The following is a 21,797-nucleotide window of genomic DNA, read 5'->3' as shown; positions in this document are numbered from 1 at the left end:
GTGACATCATGGAGGAGAGTGACATCATGGAGGAGAGTGACATCATGGTAGTGACACAGCAGAGTGATAAAGTTCAGTTTTATCTGTTAAATGTCTAAATTAAATATTTGAACAGGGACTGAAAAGGTTCAGTGGACTTTGTGTTTTATCCTCAGTCACTAGTGGTGGAGGAGGGGGGGGGGGGTGGAGGAGGAGGAGGGTGGAGGAGGTGGGGGGCGGAGGAGGTGGGGGGCGGAGGAGGTCGACGGTCTGCAGCTCCGGATGAGCTCCACACAGCTTTATGCACGACTGTCACTGCGCTATTTATATATGATTACTGTGAAGGTAGACTGATTGTTACACACCTAGTCACAATTAATAATCAGTCACTTCTATCCTGGGTATCATTGATAATCAGTTCAATCTGTATCATTAATAATCAATAAGTTGTTCTACTGGTACCAACATTCTCCTACAAAGTTTATTTTCTAGATCACAAACTTTGCCTGGGAAGTGGTGTACGTATCTTTCTGGACCTTTAGTGCTTCAGCAGCTTTTATAGACGAGGCTCCTGGAGTCATCAAATGACTAATTTGATCAGTTTCCCGCCAACCTGGAGCACACACACACACACACACACACACACACACACACACACACACACACACACACACACACACACACACACACACACACACACACAGACACACACACACACACACACACACACACACACACACACACACACACACACACACACACACACACACACACACACACACACACACACACACACACACACACAGGCTTCGAGTGTTTTCATGGATTGTTTCCAAACAGTTTTCTTGAGCCGTATGAAGAGAAACTCTGAACATCACTAATCTTCTCTCTGATCCGAGTGAAACGTCACCGTATGTCACGGTCCACCGTATGTCACGGTCCTCTGTATGTCACGGTCCACTGTATGTCACGGTCCACCGTATGTCACGGTCCACTGTATGTCACGGTCCACCGTATGTCACGGTCCACTGTATGTCACGGTCCACTGTATGTCACGGTCCTCTGTATGTCACAGTCCTCTGTATGTCACGGTCCACTGTATGTCATGATCCACTGTATGTCGCGGTCCACTGTATGTCATGATCCACTGTATGTCGCGGTCCACTGTATGTCACGATCCACTGTATGTCACGGTCCACCGTATGTCACGGTCCACCGTATGTCACGGTCCTCTGTATGTCACAGTCCTCTGTATGTCACGGTCCACTGTATGTCTCGGTCCACCGTATGTCACGGTCCACTGTATGTCATGATCCACTGTATGTCGCGGTCCACTGTATGTCACGGTCCACTGTATGTCACGATCCACTGTATGTCACGGTCCACTGTATGTCACGGTCCACCGTATGTCATGGTCCACTGTATGTCACGGTCCACCGTATGTCACGGTCCACTGTATGTCACGGTCCACTGTATGTCACGGTCCACCGTATGTCACGGTCCACTGTATGTCACGATCCACTGTATGTCACGGTCCACCGTATGTCACGGTCCACCGTATGTCACAGTCCTCTGTATGACACAATCCACTGTATGTCACGGTCCACTGTATGACACGATCCACTGTACGAGGTCTTCTGGTCGGGCTGCAGGGCCGTCACTTGAACTTGTTTCCAGCAGACAGATGGACTTTGTACTGTTTTCCTCTGAAGTGAATGTTTGTCACGTCATGACAGTCAGAACTCCACAGAAGCTCCTACCTGGACGTGACTGTCCTCTGTGGAGCTTCTCACCTGAGAGCTGAACACACCCTGACATCTGGACCTGAACACACACCCTGACATCTGGACCTGAACACACACCCTGACATCTGGACCTGAACACACACCCTGACATCTGGACCTGAACACACACCCTGACATCTGGACCTGAACACACACCCTGACATCTGGACCTGAACACACACCCTGACATCTGGAGCCGAAGCCTGCAGACTGAGATCTAGAGCTGAACACACACCCTGACATCTGGAGCTGAACACACACCCTGAGATCTAGAGCTGAACACACACCCTGACATCTGGAGCTGAACACACACCCTGAGATCTAGAGCTGAACACACACCCTGACATCTGGAGCCGAAGCCTGCAGACTGAGATCTAGAGCTGAACACACACCCTGACATCTGGAGCTGAACACACACCCTGACATCTGGAGCTGAACACACACCCTGAGATCTAGAGCTGAACACACACCCTGACATCTGGAGCTGAACACACACCCTGAGATCTAGAGCTGAACACACACCCTGACATCTGGAGCTGAACACACACCCTGAGATCTAGAGCTGAACACACACCCTGAGATCTGGAGCTGAACACACACCCTGACATCTGGACCTGAACACACACCCTGAGATCTAGAGCTGAACACACACCCTGGGATCTGGACCTGAACACACACCCTGAGATCTGGAGCTGAACACACACCCTGAGATCTGGAGCTGAACACACACCCTGAGATCGAGAGCTGAACACACACCCCAAGATCGAGAGATGAAGCCTGCAAACTGAGATCTAGAGCTGAACACACACCACGAGATCTAGAGCGGAAGCCTTCAAACTGAGATCTAGAGCTGAAGCCGGCAGACTGAGATCTAGAGCTGAACACACACTGGGATCTAGAGCTGAACACACACGGTGGGATCTAGAGCTGAACACACACTCTGTGAGATCTAGAGCTGAACACACACCGTGAGATCTAGAGCTGAAGCCTGCAGACTGAGATCTAGAGCTGAAGCCTGCAGACTGAGATCTAGAGCTGAACACACACCGTGAGATCTAGAGCTGAACACCCTCCCTGAGATCTAGAGCTGAAGCCTGCAGACTGAGATCGAGAGCTGAAGCCTGCAGACTGAGATCTAGAGCTGAACACACACGGTGGGATCTAGAGCTGAACACACACACTGTGAGATCTAGAGCTGAACACCCTCCCTGAGATCTAGAGCTGAACACCCTCCCTGAGATCTAGAGCTGAAGCCTGCAGACTGAGATCTGATTTCAAACTGCAGCAGCAGAAGGTCACAGTGGAAAATGTGCTCCCAACAGGAAGTGAGTCATCTGCAGCTGGAGTTTCTCAGAGGTTTGCTCAGTATGAGCATCGTGTAGAAACAACCATCATGTCCCGATGGCGTCCAGTCTGCTGTAAACAACCATCATGTCCCGATGGCGTCCAGTCTGCTGTAAACAACCATCATGTCCCGATGGCGTCCAGTCTGCTGTAAACAACCATCATGTCCCGATGGCGTCCAGTCTGCTGTAAACAACCATCATGTCCCGATGGCGTCCAGTCTGCTCACGCTGCATTAACCCCAAGCTCCGCCTCTGAGTTTGTCCAGGAGAAAAACTTGTTTCAAGGTGAAAGCATGAATCTCTAACCAGCTGACTAACCAGCTGAGAGTGATGATTTCTCCCACCGAGGACTAACTAATTATTTTATTCTCTTTTATTCTCATTTATTCTCATTTATTCTCATTTATTCTCATTTATTCTCTTTTATTCTCTTTTATTCTCATTTACTCTTATTTCTTCTCATTCATTCACATCTATTCACAGTTGATAAACCTGATTTTTCTCAGAACAAAGATGACTGAAGTGAATGTTCAGTGGAGGAAACCAGACTGAAGGTTCTACTGATAACCGGGATTAACATACCAGGATATCTCTGTTATCTGGATTAACATACCAAGATATATCTCTTATCTGGATTAACATACCAGGATATCTCTCTGTTATCTAGATTAACATACCAGGATATCTCTGTTATCTGGATTAACATACCAAGATATAACTGTTATCTGGATTAACATACCAGGATATCTCTTGTTACTTGGATTAACATACCAGGATATCTCTCTGTTATCTGGATTAACATACCAGGATATCTCTCTCATCTGGATTAACATACCACGATATCTCTGTTACCTGGATTAACATACCATGATATCTCTGTTACTTGGATTAACATACCAGGATATCTCTCTCATCTGGATTAAAATACCAGGATATCTCTGTTACTTGGATTAACATACCAGGGTATCTCTGTTACCTGGATTAAGTCACCCAGACATTCTGGATCCTGATCAGCATTAACAGGAAGCAGGTTATCACCTCACTAGTTCAACCAGAGTTTCCCTTCAGGATCAGAGCGTTCACATGAAAGGGGCGGAGCTTGCAGTGTGTGACCAATCACAGAGGGAGAAACCCTGCAGAGCAGCTGACTTTACCATAGAGCAGCAGTTAATCTCTGAGATTATGAAGAATTCCAACCCATCCAGCAGCTCAAAGCATCACTGCTGCTGCAGCCAGAACCAGAACCTTCCTGACTTGTTAATCCTGACTTGGTGAGATTAGAGCAGATTAATTCATGGGACAATAGAACCGGAGTCACTTTCACTTTATTCCAGCAAAACGGTTCCAGGCAGAGCTTCCTCACTGCTCTTCTTTTACTTTACATTTCACATCCACAGGTTCTGAGGCGGAGGTTCTGAGGCGGAGGTTCTGAGGCGGAGGTTCCTCCGTGGGAGTGTGTTTCCTCTTGGAATATTAATTCATCACCGTGACGACAGGAGAAGTTCTGCTTCCATTAATTTATGGTTCTGCAGTTCTGTCAGCGTCAGCATTATTATTAAGCTCATTATTCCAGATCAACCCTCGAGGAGCCAAACAGACTTGGAACAAGTCAAGAACCAGAACCAGAACCAGAACCAGAACCAGAACAAGAACATCCTGCAAAGCTTCTGTCAAAAAGATGGTTCTAGATACTTTCTCATCTCCTCTCTGCTGCAGCTCAGCGCTGAACCCGCCCACCAATCACCATCATTTAAGAATGGGCGGGGCATTTCCCAAGAAATCTGATTGGTCAGGAGGCGGAGCTTTACACTCACTGTGATCTTATCCAGAACATATCCTGCTCCGGAGCAGGTTAGACATTCAGAGTCAGTTACCATGGTGATTTATCCTGGTGAGAAGTGAACCAACTTTGTAGTACGGAAAACCAGAGTCAATCCTGAAATTACCTGGTTAAGAGAAAACCATAGTTAATCCTGAAGTTAGGAGAAGGGTGGAGGAGGGTGGAGGAGGGTGGAGGAGGGTGGAGGGTTTTCTCTCCACTACTGTGTCGTCTGCACGTTATGAATGTTTCCATTAAGCTTCAGCAGGTTGTGAAGAAAGTTCTGAAACATTTAACAGTCACACGTTTGGAGGAGGTCACATGAAGGTCACATGAAGGTCACTTGAAGGTCACACAGGTCACATGAAGTCACTTGAAGGTCACACAGAGGTCACACAGGTCACTTGAAGGTCACACAGGTCACATGAAGTCACTTGAAGGTCACACAGAGGTCACACAGGTCACTTGAAGGTCACACAGAGGTCACCTGGAGGTCAAACAGGTCACATGAAGTCACTTGAAGTCACTTGAAGGTCACACAGGTCATTTGAAGGTCACACAGAGGTCACCTGGAGGTCAAACAGGTCACTTGAAGGTCACACGGAGGTCACAGATCACACGGAAGTCACTTGAAGGTTACATGGGGGTCTCATGTTTGTAGTGGTGTGTGGTGTTCTATAGTGGTCTGATGGTGTGTGGTGGTCTAGAGTTGTCTGTGGTGGTCTGTAATAGTCTGTGGTGTTCTGTAGAGGTCTGTGGTGGTCTGTTGTGGTCTGTAATAGTCTGTGTTCTGTAGAGGTCTGTTTTGTGCAGCTGTTTATCTGTGCTCAGAACAAAAGGAGAAGACAGGCAGGGGCCCATCGACAGGCTGCGATTGGCCATCCAGCTGCATTCCCCACATTCTTCAGTACATACCACTGCCCAGGGTCGGGTCCCACAGTGGCTCCACATTGACTCCACAGCGGCTCCACTGTGGCTCCCCAGTGTTCCACAGTGACTCCACAGTGGCTCCACATTGACTCCACAATGACTCCACAGTGGTTCCACAGTAGTTCCACAGTGACTCCACAGTGACTCTACAGCGGCTACACAGTAACTCCATAGTGACTCCACAGTGACTCCACAGTGGTTCCACAGTGACTCCACAGTGACTCTACAGCGGTTCAACAGTGACTCCACAGCGACTCCACAGTGGTTCCACAGCGGCTCTGCAGCAACCTCCAGCAGGAACCTGCTGCTCTGTGTTGAGCTCCAGTGAACCAGAGTCGTGACAGACGGACACATTCCAGTGAAGCAGCTCTTCTTGCTGGTCACGCTTCACGTCCTGTGGCGAGCAGCTTCTGGTCCGACCGGTCGGAGAACAGCAGCTTCTGGTCCGACCGGTCGGAGAACAGCAGCTTCTGGGGCTGCGCTTCTGGAGTTCACCTGTGTGACGGCGTCTTCAGGTGGCTTCAGCTGGTCCTGCTGCTCTCTGTTCACACCAGAACACCTTGTTTTGTATTTTCCTTTCTGAAATGTCTCACGTTCACAAGGCAACCTTCTAAAAATGATGTTTCCACGGCAACGGCAGAAACAACAAAAACGATCTGGCTTCTACCCATGCTCCATACTATGTGCTACATGCTATATACTACATGCTACATACTCCGTACTAAATGCTATATACTACATACTGCGTGTTACATGCTACATACTACGTGCTACATGCTATATACTGAATGCTACATACTACGTGCTACATGCTATATACTAAATGCTACATACTATGTGCTACATGCTATATGCTACATGCTATGTACTAAATGCTACATGCCTATATACTACATGCTACACACTACATGCTATATACTACATGCTACACACTACATGCTATATACTATGTGTTACATGCTACATAGCGCTACATGCTATATAGTATGTGCTACTACATTCATAGTATGTGCATGTAGCACATAGTATGAAGAGTGTAATACTCTACATACTATGTGCTACATGCTATATACTACGTGCTACATGCTATATACTATGTGCTACATGCTATATACTACTTGCTACATGCTATATACTATGTGCTACATAGTACATGCTACATGCTATATACTACGTGCTTCACGCTATATACTCTGTACTACATACTACATGCTATATACTACGTGCTACATGCTATATATTACGTGCTATATGCTACATAGCGCTACATGCTATATATTACATGCTACACTCTACTATGTGCTACATGCTATATACTACATGCTATATACTACATGCTGGGTGCTATATACTACGTGCTACATGCTATATACTACGTGCTACATATTACGTGCTACATGCTATATACTACTTGCTACATGCTATATACTACATGCTACACAGTACATAGTACATGCTACATACTATGTACTTAAGAGTTTCATCCTCACACACCAGCGATGCTTCATGCTAAACATGATAAAGAGATGGATCCTCTCAATACCAGCAGCTCCTTCTACAGTCGCATAGCACAGAGAGACGCTATGCTACTGTAGACTGTGAGTCTGGTGAAGGTGACGTAGCATCGATAGAGGCTGGTGAAGATTGTGACGTAGCATCGATCGAGGCTGGTGGAGGTGATGTAGCATCGATAGAGGCTGGTGGAGGTGATGTAGCGTCGATAGAGGCTGGTGGAGATGACGTAGCATTGATAGAGGCAGGTGGGGGTGACGTATGCATCGATAGAGGACTGGTTCACCTGGACGGGTGAAGACAGGTTCAGTTGGACAGGTGAGGACTGGTTCCCCTGAACAGGTTCTAGGTTTCGTTCTTGTTTAGTTCAGGGTGAGTTCAAAGTTTAGTCCCTGTGTAGTTCCTGTTTTGTTCCAGGTTTAGTTTGAGGTTTAGTTCCTGGTTTAGTTCCTGGTTGTGTTCCTGTGTTATTCTTGGTTTAGTTCCAGGTTAAATTCCTGTTTTATTCCAGGTTTAGTTCCTGGTTTCATTCCTGTTTTGTTCCTGGTTTAGTTCCTGTTTAGTTCCAGGTTTAGTTTGAGGTTTAGTTCCTGGTTATGTTCCTGTGTCATTCTTGGTTTAGTTCCAGGTTAAGGTCCTGTTTTATTCCAGGTTTAGTTCCTGGTTTCATTCCTGTTTTGTTCTAGGTTTAGTTCCTGTTTTCGCTCTGGTTTAGTTTAAGGTTTAGTTCCAGGTTTAGTTCCTGTTTTGTTCCAGGTTTAGTTTGAGGTTTAGTTCCTGTTTTGTTTATGGTTTAATTTGAGGTTTAGTTCCTGTTTTGTTCCAGGTTTAGTTTGAGGTTTAGTTCCTGTTTTGTTTATGGTTTAATTTGATGTTTAGTTCCTGCTTTGTTCCAGGTTAAGTTTGAGGTTTAGTTCCTGTTTTGTTCCAGGTTTAGTTTGAGGTTTAGTTCCTGTTTTGTTTATGGTTTAATTTGATGTTTAGTTCCTGCTTTGTTCCAGGTTTAGTTTGAGGTTTAGTTCCTGTTTTGTTCCAGGTTTAGTTTGAGGTTTAGTTCCTGTTTTGTTCCAGGTTTAGTTTGAGGTTTTCTTTCCAGTGCGACGGTTTGAAGTTGACGTTAAGTTTCCTGTGAATGTTGCAGATAGCTCAGAAGTACGACCCGCAGAAGGAGGAGGAGCTGCGCTTCTGGATCGAGGAGTTGACGGGAATGCCGATTGGAGAGAACTTCCAGAAGGGTTTGAAGGACGGAGTCATCCTCTGCGAGTGAGTTCACGTCAAACTGGCCACGGACCAGGACCTGTACACAGACCAGGAACCATACACAGACCAGGAACCGTACAGACACCAGGAACCATACACAGACCTGGAACTGTATAGAGACGAGGAACCATACAGAGAGCAGGAACTTTACAGAACCTAAGATACTCTTAACACAACAGAAACAGGCTCTAACAGGCTCTAAAAGGCTCTAAACACAGCAGTAACAGGCTATAAGCAGCAGTAACAGTCTCTAAAAACAACAGTAATAGGCTCTAAACTGTTGTGTTTTGAGCCTGTTGCTGCTGTTAAGAGCCTGTTACTGTTGTTTAGAGCCTGTTACTCCTGTGTTAAGAGCCTGTTACTGTTGTTTAGAGCCTGTTACTCCTGTGTTAAGAGCCTGTTACTGTTGTTTAGAGCCCGTTACTCCTGTGTTAAGAGCCTGTTACTGTTGTTTAGAGCCTGTTACTCCTGTGTTAAGAGCCTGTTACTGTTGTTTAGAGCCTGTTACTCCTGTGTTAAGAGCCTGTTACTGTTGTTTAGAGCCCGCTACTGTTGTTTAGAGCCTGTGAGAGCCTGTTACTGCTGATTAGAGCGTAAAGCGTAGAGAGTAAGAGAGTGATGGAGGTATGTTTGTGTGCGTGTGTATCTGTGAATGTGTGTGTGTGTGTGTGTGTGTGTGTGTGTGTGTGTGTGTGTGTGTGTGTGTGTGTGTGTGTGTGTGTGTGTGTGTGTGTGTGGTAGTAGAATCACTACAACATGTCTATGTAGACATATACTATTAGATCCTTCTTTTTTTAAAAATGACACCATGTGACCCTGTTGTTTACTGAAGCTGAAGACTTCCTGCTGACTCGGTCCTTTACTGTCACTTAGACTCGTCAATAAAATGCAGCCGGGATCAGTGAAGAAGATCAACCTGTCCCAGCTCAACTGGCACAAGGTACACACACACACACACACACACACACACACACACACACACACACACACACACACACACACACACACACACACACACACACACACACACACACACACACACCAGCTCAGACAGTGTGTGTCTCCCTCCAGCTGGAGAACTTGGGGAACTTCATCAAAGCGATCTTGTCTTACGGTCTGAAGCCAAACGACATCTTCGAGGCCAACGACCTGTTTGAGAACGGAAACATGACCCAGGTCCAGACCACGCTGCTGGCCCTGGCCAGCATGGTGAGTACCCTGGTGCGAGGCCCCGCCCTCCCCACGGCTCCTCCCCCTGAGCTCACCTCTGTCTCTCTCCAGGCCAAGACCAAAGGTCTGGACACCAAGATTGACATTGGAGTGAAGTACGCCGACAAACAGGCTCGCCATTTTGATGACGAGAAGATCAAGGCGGGCCAGTGTGTCATCGGACTGCAGGTAGCGCCACGCCACGCTCCCGCTCCACGCTCCACTCTCCACTCTCCACGCTCCACTCTCCACGCTCCACTCTCCACTCTCCACTCTCCACTCTCCCGCTCCACGCCACGCTCCACGCCACGCTCCACGCTCCACTCTCCACTCTCCACTCTCCACTCTCCACGCTCCACTCTGCACGCTCCACTCTCCACTCTCCACTCTCCACTCTCCACTCTCCACTCTCCACTCTCCCGCTCCACTCTCCACTCTCCACTCTCCACGCTCCACTCTCCACTCTCCACTCTCCACTCTCCACTCTCCACTCTCACGCTCCACGCTCCACTCTCCACTCTCCACTCTCCACTCTCCCGCTCCACGCTCCACTCTCCACTCTCCACTCTCCACTCTCCACTCTCCACTCTCCACTCTCCCGCTCCACGCCACGCTCCACGCTCCACGCTCCACTCTCCACTCTCCACTCTCCACTCTCCACTCTCCCGCTCCACTCTCCACTCTCCACTCTCCCGCTCCACGCCACGCTCCACTCTCCACTCTCCACTCTCCACTCTCACGCTCCACGCTCCACTCTCCACTCTCCACTCTCCCGCTCCACGCTCCACGCTCCACTCTGCACGCTCCACTCTCCACTCTCCCGCTCCACGCCACGCTCCACGCTCCACTCTCCACTCTCCACTCTCCACTCTCCACTCTCCCGCTCCACGCCACGCTCCACTCTCCACTCTCCACTCTCCACTCTCCACTCCCCCGCTCCATGCCACGCTCCACTCTCCACGCTCCACTCTCCACTCTCCCGCTCCATGCCACGCTCCACTCTCCACTCTCCACTCTCCCGCTCCATGCCACGCTCCACTCTCCACTCTCCACTCTCCACTCTCCACTCTCCCGCTCCATGTCACTCTCCACTCTCCACTCTCCACTCTCCACTCTCCCGCTCCACGCCACGCTCCACGCTCCACTCTCCACTCTCCACTCTCCACTCTCCACTCTCCCGCTCCACTCTCCACTCTCCACTCTCCCGCTCCACGCCACGCTCCACTCTCCACTCTCCACTCTCCACTCTCACGCTCCACGCTCCACTCTCCACTCTCCACTCTCCACTCTCCCGCTCCACGCTCCACGCTCCACTCTCCACTCTCCACTCTCCACTCTCCACTCTCCACTCTCCCGTTCCATGCCACACTCCACTCCCCACTCTCCACTCTCCACTCTCCCGCTCCATGCCACGCTCCACTCTCCACTCTCCACTCTCCACTCCCCCGCTCCATGCCACGCTCCACTCTCCACTCTCCACTCTCCACTCTCCCGCTCCATGCCACGCTCCACTCTCCACGCTCCACTCTCCACTCTCCACTCTCCACTCTCCACTCTCCACTCTCCCGCTCCATGCCACGCTCCACTCTCCACTCTCCCGCTCCACGCCACGCTCCACTCTCCACTCTCCACTCTCCACTCTCACGCTCCACGCTCCACTCTCCACTCTCCACTCTCCACTCTCCCGCTCCACGCTCCACGCTCCACGCTCCACTCTCCACTCTCCACTCTCCACTCTCCACTCTCCACTCTCCACTCTCCACTCTCCCGTTCCATGCCACACTCCACTCTCCACTCTCCACTCTCCACTCTCCCGCTCCATGCCACGCTCCACTCTCCACTCTCCACTCTCCACTCCCCCGCTCCATGCCACGCTCCACTCTCCACTCTCCACTCTCCACTCTCCACTCTCCCGCTCCATGCCACGCTCCACTCTCCACGCTCCACTCTCCACTCTCCACTCTCCACTCTCCACTCTCCCGCTCCATGCCACGCTCCACTCTCCACTCTCCACTCTCCACTCTCCACTCTCCCGCTCCATGCCACGCTCCACTCTCCACTCTCCACTCTCCACTCTCCACTCTCCCGCTCCATGTCACTCTCCACTCTCCACTCTCCACTCTCCACTCTCCACTCTCCCACTCCATGCCATGCTCCACTCTCCACGCTCCACTCTCCACTCTCCACTCTCCACTCTCCACGTTCCAAGCTCCTGCTCCATGCCACGCTTCATGCCACGCTCCATGCCATGCTCCATGCCATGCTCCATGCCACTCTCCACTCTCCACTCTCCACTCTCCACTCTCCCGCTCCATGCCACGCTCCACTCTCCACGCTCCACTCTCCACTCTCCACTCTCCACTCTCCCGCTCCATGCCACGCTCCACTCTCCACGCTCCACTCTCCACTCTCCACTCTCCACTCTCCCGCTCCATGCCACTCTCCACTCTCCACTCTCCACTCTCCCGCTCCATGCCACGCTCCACTCTCCACTCTCCACGCTCCAAGCTCCTGCTCCATGTCATGCTCCATGCCATGCTCCACGCCACACAGAACGCCACACCACGCTTCACGCCACGCTTCACGCCACGCAGCATGCCATGCTCCATGCAGTGCGCCACGCTCCACGGCAAGCCACGCCACACAGCATGCCATGCTCCACACTCCACGCAGCACTCCACACCGCGCCAAGCTCCACGGCAAGCTCCACGGCAAGCTCCACACCACGCTCTACACATGGCGTAGAGCTCCACGCAGCACCCCACGCTCCACATGCCATGGTCCTGTAGAGCGGCTTCAGACTGCTGTAGAGGTGCTGTAGAATGCTAGAGAGGTGCTGCAGACTCCTGTAGAGGGGCTGTAGACTGCTGTGGAGGTGCTGTAGACTCCTGTAGAGGTGCTGCAGACTCCTGTAGAGGTGCTGTAGACTGTTGTAGAGGGGCTGCAGACTCCTGTAGAGGGGCTGTAGACTGCTAGAGAGGTGCTGCAGAGTCCTGTGGAGGTGCTGTAGACTCCTGTAGAGGAGCTGTAGACTGCTGTTGAGGTGCTGTAGACTCCTGTAGAGGTGCTGCAGACTGCTAGAGAGGTGCTGCAGACTCCTGTAGAGGTGCTGTAGAATGCTAGAGAGGTGCTGCAGACTCCTGTAGAGGGGCTGCAGACTCCCATAGAGGTGCTGCAGACTCCTGTAGAGGGGCTGTAGACTACTAGAGAGGTGCTGCAGAGTCCTGTAGAGGTGCTGTAGACTCCTGTAGAGGGGCTACAGACGCCCGTAGAGGTGCTGCAGACTGCTCGAGAGGTGCTGTAGACTGCTGTAGAGGGGCTGTCGACTCCTGTAGAGGTGCTGCAGACTGCTAGAGAGGTGCTGTAGACTCCTGTAGAGGGGCTGTAGACTGCTGTGGAGGTGCTGTAGACTCCTGTATAGGTGCTGCAGACTCCTGTAGAGTTCCTGTAGAGGTGTTGTAGACTGCTGTAGAGGGGCTGCATACTCCCATAGAGGTGCTGCAGACTGCTAGAGAGGTGCTGCAGACTCCTGTAGAAGTGCTGTAGACTCCTGTAGAGGGGCTGTAGACCGCTGTGGAGTTGCTGTAGACTCCTGTAGAGGGGTTGTAGACTGCTAGAGAGGTGCTGCAGACTCCTGTAGAGGGGCTGTAGACTGCTGTGGAGGTGCTGTAGACTCCTGTAGAGGGGCTGCAGACTCCCGTAGAGGTGCTGCAGACTGCTAGAGAGGTGCTGCAGAGTCCTGTAGAGGTGCTGTAGACTCCTGTAGAGGGGCTGTAGACTGCTAGAGAGGTGCTGCAGAGTCCTGTAGAGGTGCTGTAGACTCCTGTAGAGGGCTGTAGACTCCTGTAGAGGGGCTGCAGCCCCCCGTAGAGGTGCTGTAGACTCCTGTAGAGGTGCTGTAGACTCCTGTAGAGGGCTGTAGACTCCTGTAGAGGGGCTGCAGCCCCCCGTAGAGGTGCTGTAGACTCCTGTAGAGGGGCTGCAGACCCCCGTAGAGGTGCTGCAGACTGCTTGAGAGGTGCTGTAGACTCCTGTAGAGGGGCTGTAGACTGCTAGAGAGGTGCTGCAGAGTCCTGTAGAGGGGCTACAGACCCCCGTAGAGGTGCTGCAGACTGCTAGAGAGGTGCTGTAGAGGGGCTGTCGACTCCTGTAGAGGTGCTGCAGACTGCTAGAGAGGTGCTGTAGACTCCTGTAGAGGGGTTGCAGACCCCCGTAGAGGTGCTGCAGACTGCTTGAGAGGTGCTGTAGACTCCTGTAGAGGGGCTGTAGACTGCTAGAGAGGTGCTGCAGAGTCCTGTAGAGGGGCTACAGCCCCTCGTAGAGGTGCTGCAGACTGCTAGAGAGGTGCTGTAGACTGCTGTAGAGGGGCTGTCGACTCCTGTAGAGGGGCTGTAGACTGCTAGAGAGGTGCTGCAGAGTCCTGTAGAGGGGCTGCAGACCCCCGTAGAGGTGCTGCAGACTGCTAGAGAGGTGCTGTAGACTGCTGTGGAGGGGCTGCCGACTCCTGTAGAGGGGCTGCAGACTCTCAGTTTGACAGCTCATGGCTGGTCCACAGATGGGGACCAACAAGTGTGCCAGCCAGGCAGGGATGACGGCGTACGGCACCAGGAGACACCTGTACGACCCGAAGACTCAGACGGACAAACCCTACGACCAGACGACCATCAGTCTGCAGATGGGAACCAACAAAGGAGCCAGTCAGGTGCCAAGTCTCTGCAACCACCAGAACCTGGGACAGCCTGTCTGTCTCTGCCTCTCTGTCTCCGTCTCTGCCTGTCTGTCTGTCTTTCTGTCTCTCTGTGCCTGTCTGTTTGTCTCTTTGTCTCTCTGTCTGTGTTCCTGTCTCTCTAGTCAATCTCTCTCTCTCATTAGTCTTTCTCTTGTCTCTCTCTCTCCTGTCTCTCTCTTTCTCTAGTCTGTCTCTCTAGTCTGTCTCAAGTCACTCTCTTGTCTCTCTCCCTCTCTAGTCTGTCTCTCCCTCCCGCTTTCTCTAGTATCTCTTTCTAGTCTGGCTCTCTCTCATTCTCAAGTTTCTCGCTAGTCTCTTTCTAGTCTCTTTCTCTAGTCTGTCTCTCCTCTCTCTAGTCTCTCTCTCTCTCTAGTCTCTCGCTCTCGCTATCTGTCTATCTCCCTCTCTCTCCCTCTAGTCTTTCTCTGTCTGTCTGTCTTTCTATGTCTGTCTCTCTCTAGTCTCTCTCTAGTCTGTCCATCTCCCTCCCACTCTCTTTCTCTCTAAGTCTCTCTAGTCTATCTCTGTAGTCTGCCTCTCTCTTTCTAGTCTCTCTCTAGTCTCTCTCTCTCCTGTCTCTCTGGTCTCTCTCTCCTCTCTCTCTCCCTCTCTCTCTAGTCTTTCTATCTCTGTCTCTCACTAGTCTCTCTCTAGTCTCTCTCTCTAGTCTCACTCTCGTCTTTCTTTTCTCTCGCTCTAGTCTCTCTCCCCCTCTCTCACTAGTCTCTCACTCTACTCTCTCGCCTTCTCTCTTGTCTCTCTCTCTCTCTTTCTCTCTAGTCTGTCTCTCTCTGTCTAGTCTCCAGTTTCTCTCTTTCTCTCTCTCTCTTTCTAGTTTCTCTCTCTCTCTAGTCTGTCTCTCTCTAGTCTCTCACTCTATCTCTCTAGTCTCTCTCTAGTCTGTCTATCTCTCCCTCTCTCTCTCTCTGTAGTCTCTCTCTCAGTCCCCATCTTTAGAATACAGTGTGTGAATGATTATGTCCTCGTAGTGTGTTCATCCTTGTAATCAGATTACTTTCCCTAACAGGCGGGCATGTCGGCTCCGGGGACCCGCAGAGACATCTTTGACCAGAAGGTGGCGCTGCAGCCGGCGGACAACTCCACCATCTCCCTCCAGATGGGCACCAACAAAGTGGCGTCCCAGAGGGGCATGAGCGTGTACGGGCTGGGCCGGCAGGTGTACGACCCCAAGTACTGCGCCCCGCCCACAGAGCCCGTCGTCCACGGCAACGGCAGCCAGGGCACCGGCACCAATGGCTCTGAGATCAGCGACAGTGACTATCAGGCCGAGTTCCCGGACGAGGAGTATCACGGAGGCTACCACGAGGACTACAGCCCCCACTACAACACCCACAACCTGGACTACTAGCACAGCGCCTCCTGCAGGGCAGCAGACCACACAACAGAGCAAGTCTCTTCTATCCTCACTCATCTCTTCATTCTCTCCAAGTGCTCTCCTTCTTCACCTCCACCACAGCTCTGCAGCTGTGCAGCAACTTGTGGCTCTACAGCCCCTCTAGTGGCTTTAAATCCCCCTGTAGTGGCTCCACAGCCCCTCTCGAGTCTCTAAAGCACCTCTTGTGGCTCTATAGGCCCTCGAGTGGCTCTACAGCCCCTCTAGTGATTCTACAGCCCCTCTAGTGAATCTGCAGCCCCTCTAGTTAATCTACAACCCCTCTAGTGGCTCTACAGCCTCTCTAGTTAATCTACAGCCCCTCTAGTGGCTCTACAGCCCCTCTAGTGAATCTGCAGCCCCTCTAGTTAATCTACAGCCCCTCTAGTGGCTCTATAGCCCCTCTAGTGGCTCTACAGCCTGTCTAGAGGCTCTACAGCCCCTCTGTAGCGGCTCCCTGGACCTTTACTCTGTAACCTGGTTTTATTTTCTTCACTCTATTCATTTCATTCCCGTAGGACTCTTGTCTTCATGCTAAAAGAGCTAAAACCACTACAGACTTTAAAAGCAGCTAAAACAACTAATGTAGCTCACATGGCTGAGGGGGAGGGACTAAAACAGCCTTATCAAATTAAACAATTAAAACGGCTTCAAATTTGTAAAAATTACTAAAAAGGAAAAACTTCAAGTACTAAAACATCAAGTTTCTTAAATACAATGAAAACAGCTGAAGTGGCTCCAAAAGCTCAAGAACTGAAAGTGGAATAGTGTTTCCAGTTCTAAGTTCTTAGGGGCCGTTCTCATTGGATAGTCCGGGACCCGTTCACCGGGGAGGGGGCAGAGCCAATTTTCACTCCTTCATTTGGTTCGTTCACATTCACTTTAGAACCGGATCAAACCTCCTGGAAAACGTCCTGCAGTTACACCAGCTGCTGTTTGGGGGCGCTGTCGCCTGAAACACACTCTGACCAGAGAGGAAGTGAAGAAGAAACACGGCTCATTGACTGGTCCCGACCCAAACCGGAAGTCCCGCCCCTCTAGCCAGTGGTGGCTAGGCTAGTTAGCTCATAGCTAATAGGTAGCACAAACAACCGTGATATAAAGTCTTCAGACCACATATCAATGAGTCTTCTTCTCTACTTCCTCCTCTCTACTTCCTCCTCTCTACTTCCTCCTCTCTACTTCCTCCTCTCTACTTCCTCTTCTCTACTTCCTCCTCTCTAAGTCTTCCTCTCTACGTCTTCCTCTCTACTTCCTCCTCTCTACGTCTTCCTCTCTACTTCTTCCTCTCTACCTCCTCCTCTCTACGTCTTCCTCTCTACGTCTTCCTCTCTACTACCTCCTCCTCTCTACTTCCTCTCTAACTCCTCCTCTCTACCTCCTCCTCTCTACTTCCTCCTCTCTACTTCCTCCTCTCTACTTCCTCCTCTCTACGTCTTCCTCTCTACGTCTTCCTCTCTACGTCTTCCTCTCTAAGTCTTCCTCTCTACTTCTTCCTCTCTACCTCCTCCTCTCTACTTCCTCCTCTCTACTTGTTCCTCTCTACTTCCTCCTCTTTATTCCTCCTCTCTACTTCCTCCTCTCTACCTCCTCCTCTCTACTTCCTCCTCTCTACCTCCTCCTCTCTACTTCCTCCTCTCTACGTCTTCCTCTCTACGTCTTCCTCTCTACTTCCTCCTCTCTACTTGTTCCTCTCTACTTCCTCCTCTCTACTTCTTCCTCTCTACCTCCTCCTCTCTACTTCCTCCTCTCTACTTCCTCCTCTCTACCTCCTCCTCTCTACTTCCTCCTCTCTACTTCCTCCTCTCTACGTCTTCCTCTCTACTTCCTCCTCTCTACTTGTTCCTCTCTACTTCCTCCTCTCTACTTCTTCCTCTCTACCTCCTCCTCTCTACTTCCTCCTCTCTACTTCCTCCTCTCTACCTCCTCCTCTCTACTTCCTCCTCTCTACTTCCTCCTCTCTACTTCTTCCTCTCTACCTCCTCCTCTCTACTTCCTCCTCTCTACTTCTTCCTCTCTACCTCCTCCTCTCTACTTCCTCCTCTCTACCTCCTCCTCTCTACCTCCTCCTCTCTACTTCCTCCTCTCTACTTCCTCCTCTCTACTTCCTCCTCTCTACTCCACGTCTGCCCATGAGATATTTTCCAACAGTTTTTTTCTGATTCGCGGGGTGAGCTGTCTGTTTGCTACCCAGAATGCATTGCACACGTCACGTCCTCGCTAAAGAAAAGTTGATGGTGAGTCAGGAGCAGTGACGTGCGGTGAGGTTCACGGCTGGTGAGGCTCTGGCTCCTCTGGAGTCACATTTACATTGTAAGAAGTGAAAAGAGCCTCTTGGTTCACTGTTCGTCCATCAACTGCTAAAGCTTCATGTCCCATCAGCATTCCTCCTTCAATGACACCAACATAAACACAGGAACACTTTGGTCCTACAAAGAACGGTTCTTTAATAGAAATGGATAGAGCACCCTTCTGGGGTCCAAGCAGTTCATATTTACTGTAAACAAATGAAAGTATAGAGGCGTGTGCAGCACAGAGTTAATCTGGACCTTCAGTAAACATTTCGGTTTCATTTCAAACTTTAAATTCTGGTGCTTTAATCAATCTTAATAAAGGTTGTCTATCAAAATGTTGAGAAAAAAATCCTTTTAGGCCAAAAGTTTAAATCGCATATACTTGAAACTGTCAGTTCACGTACGCCCCCTGGAGGTGAGGCAGAGTACTGCTTGCCTCACCTGCTGACGTTTCTCTGCAATTGGCTTTGTGATCAGCAGGAGCGGTTCTCTCACACAGACATTAAAGACATTAGACTGTAGAGAGTCAGGCTGGATAACAGATATTCCTGTAAAGTTCATATTGGTGATCAGCTGAGGAACAGAAACGGCCAGCGTCATGTGACCCAGCTTGTCTTGGACCAGTCAGACATGAGGCGCAGCTCTCCACTGCCTCACCCGGAGTTCTGCCCTGGATTTGATCACCAAATACTCACATTCAATGAGTGTTACTTAATAAAATGTCCAAAACGCGTAGAGTCATACTGAAAATACATCTTTAACTCAAATCAGTGGAAAATATTCATATTTATTTGATGTACTATTTTCTTTTATCATGATGGCAGGTGAGGCTCTGCCTGACTGCACGTCGCTGCTCAGGAGGTCGGACATGTTGGTCTGATCTGACTGAGGAGGTGGAACGTCTGGAAGGCTGCAGGCCTCTGGTTCAGACCGCCACACTGTTAGAGTCCTGGCTCACACGGTCCTGACTTTCAGGATAAAAGCTGGCGTGGAGGCATGGAGTGGTGATTTTCAGGATAAAAGCAGGCGTAGAGGCATGGAGTGGTGATTTTCAGGATAAAAGCAGGCGTGGATTGGTGATTTTCAAGATAAAAGCAGTCGTGGAGTGGTGATTTTCAGAATAAAAGCAGGCGTGCAATGGTGATTTGAAGCAGCCATGGTTGTCCTGGACTGAAGTGACGATGTCCTCCGTCTTCTCTCCACAAACACTGTTTGTTCTATGTTCTCACCTCCAGGTGGTTCTATTGTTTTCTTATATGATCGATACGTACGTATATCCTGACGACCAAACTGGAGGTGACTCTGTTTTCCCCTCGTATTACTGAGCTGTATTTATTGCAGTGACTTGTATTGTTAAACTCTTTTATAGTCTTGTAAGATGACACTGTTTTAAATAAAGTCTTCAGTTCTGCTCTTTGCTCTCGTGTCTTTGTCCAACCAGGTGAGGAGGAGTTTGGTGCTCAGAGGTCGAGACCTGCAGCTGTGGAGCCACGAGGCTGAGCTGCTCCCTGGTTCCCTCTGTGTTCCCACAACCCTCTGCTCCCTGGTTCCCTCTGTGTTCCCACAACCCTCTGCTCCCTGGTTCCCTCTGTGTTCCCACAACCCTCTGCTCCCTGGTTCCCTCTGTGTTCCCACAACCCTCTGCTCCCTGGTTCCCTCTGTGTTCCCACAACCCTCTGCTTCCTGGTTCCCTCTGTGTTCCCACAACCCTCTGCTCCCTGGTTCCCTCTGTGTTCCCACAACCCTCTGCTTCCTGGTTCCCTCTGTGTTCCCACAACCCTCTGCTCCCTGGTTCCCTCTGTGTTCCCACAACCCTCTGCTCCCTGGTTCCCTCTGTGTTCCCACAACCCTCTGCTCCCTGGTTCCCTCTGTGTTCCCACAACCCTCTGCTCCCTGGTTCCCTCTGTGTTCCCACAACCCTCTGCTCCCTGGTTCCCTCTGTGTTCCCACAACCCTCTACTCCCTGGTTCCCTCTGTGTTCCCACAACCCTCTGCTCCCTGGTTCCCTCTGTGTTCCCACAACCCTCTGCTCCCTGGTTCCCTCTGTGTTCCCACAACCCTCTGCTCCCTGGTTCCCTCTGTGTTCCCACAACCCTCTGCTCCCTGGTTCCCTCTGTGTTCCCACAACCCTCTGCTCCCTGGTTCCCTCTGTGTTCCCACAACCCTCTGCTCCCTGGTTCCCTCTGTGTTCCCACAACCCTCTGCTCCCTGGTTCCCTCTGTGTTCCCACAACCCTCTGCTTCCTGGTTCCCTCTGTGTTCCCACAACCCTCTGCTCCCTGGTTCCCTCTGTGTTCCCACAACCCTCTGCTTCCTGGTTCCCTCTGTGTTCCCACAACCCTCTGCTCCCTGGTTCCCTCTGTGTTCCCACAACCCTCTGCTCCCTGGTTCCCTCTGTGTTCCCACAACCCTCTGCTCCCTGGTTCCCTCTGTGTTCCCACAACCCTCTGCTCCCTGGTTCCCTCTGTGTTCCCACAACCCTCTGCTCCCTGGTTCCCTCTGTGTTCCCACAACCCTCTACTCCCTGGTTCCCTCTGTGTTCCCACAACCCTCTGCTCCCTGGTTCCCTCTGTGTTCCCACAACCCTCTGCTCCCTGGTTCCCTCTGTGTTCCCACAACCCTCTGCTCCCTGGTTCCCTCTGTGTTCCCACAACCCTCTGCTCCCTGGTTCCCTCTGTGTTCCCACAACCCTCTGCTCCCTGGTTCCCTCTGTGTTCCCACAACCCTCTGCTCCCTGGTTCCCTCTGTGTTCCCACAACCCTCTGCTCCCTGGTTCCCTCTGTGTTCCCACAACCCTCTGCTTCCTGGTTCCCTCTGTGTTCCCACAACCCTCTGCTGTCTGGTTTAAATAAATGAATGAAATGGTTCCCTTACAGCTCCAAGTGAAACAATGTGAACCTGAAGTTAGATTCATGAGTTTGATAAGTCAGATTTCATCCGGAGCACATTTCATGTTTTATCAGTTTGACCTTCAGCAGCTGTTGTCAGGTCGGTTCCCTTCTTGTGAGACATCGAATCAGAGATTCAGGGTACGTCCAAATAGTCCCTCCTAACTCCTTAACTACCAACTTTACCTTAAACCCTGGATGACATCACGGGTTTAAGGAAAGGTGTTAGGAGGCTTCCTAAAGGAGTTAGTGAAAGGTGTTAGGTTTCCTAAAGGAGTTAAGGAAAGGTGTTAGGAGGTTTCCTAAAGGAGTTAAGGAAAGGTGTTAGGAAGCTTCCTAAAGGAGTTAGTGAAAGGTGTTAGGTTTCCTAAAGGAGTTAAGGAAAGGTGTTAGGAGGTTTCCTAAAGGAGTTAAGGAAAGGTGTTAGGAAGCTTCCTAAAGGAGTTAGGAAAGGTGTTAGGAGGCTTCCTAAAGGAGTTAAGGAAAGGTGTTAGGAGACCTCCTAAAGGAGTTAGTGAAAGGTGTTAGGAGGCTTCTTAAAGGAGTTAGGAAAGGTGTTAGGAGGCTTCCTAAAGGAGTTAAGGAAAGGTGTTAGGAGGTTTCCTAAAGGAGTTAAGGAAAGGTGTTAGGAAGCTTCCTAAAGGAGTTAGGAAAG

At 50.6% G+C, this 21,797-nt stretch overlaps 1 protein-coding gene across 4 annotated transcripts in view; it reads left to right on the top strand.

Annotated features, from left to right (window-relative positions):
* Nucleotides 1-21,121, top strand: part of cnn3a (calponin 3, acidic a) — a 22,996-nt gene extending 1,875 nt beyond the window's left edge. The window contains exons 2-8 of one of the 4 annotated variants that reach the window (XM_080489350.1): nucleotides 8,512-8,633; nucleotides 9,504-9,570; nucleotides 9,702-9,839; nucleotides 9,912-10,028; nucleotides 14,395-14,541; nucleotides 15,596-15,975; nucleotides 19,697-21,121. In XM_080489350.1, coding sequence (XP_080345476.1) covers nucleotides 8,512-8,633; nucleotides 9,504-9,570; nucleotides 9,702-9,839; nucleotides 9,912-10,028; nucleotides 14,395-14,541; nucleotides 15,596-15,937 — 933 coding nt within the window. In that variant the 3' untranslated portion in view covers nucleotides 15,938-15,975; nucleotides 19,697-21,121. Of the gene's footprint in view, nucleotides 1-8,511; nucleotides 8,634-9,503; nucleotides 9,571-9,701; nucleotides 10,029-14,394; nucleotides 14,542-15,595; nucleotides 17,078-19,696 lie in introns of those variants that run through there. The other 3 variants (XM_080489349.1, XM_080489348.1, XM_080489351.1) reach the window with 3 other exon arrangements.
* The last annotated feature ends 676 nt before the right edge of the window (nucleotides 21,122-21,797 follow it).

This window comes from Lipophrys pholis (assembly GCF_963383615.2).
Source record: "Lipophrys pholis genome assembly, chromosome: 20".
NCBI lineage: Eukaryota > Metazoa > Chordata > Actinopteri > Blenniiformes > Blenniidae > Lipophrys > Lipophrys pholis.
Note: the sequence above shows the minus strand (reverse complement) of the source record. Positions and strands in the feature narration are given on the sequence as shown.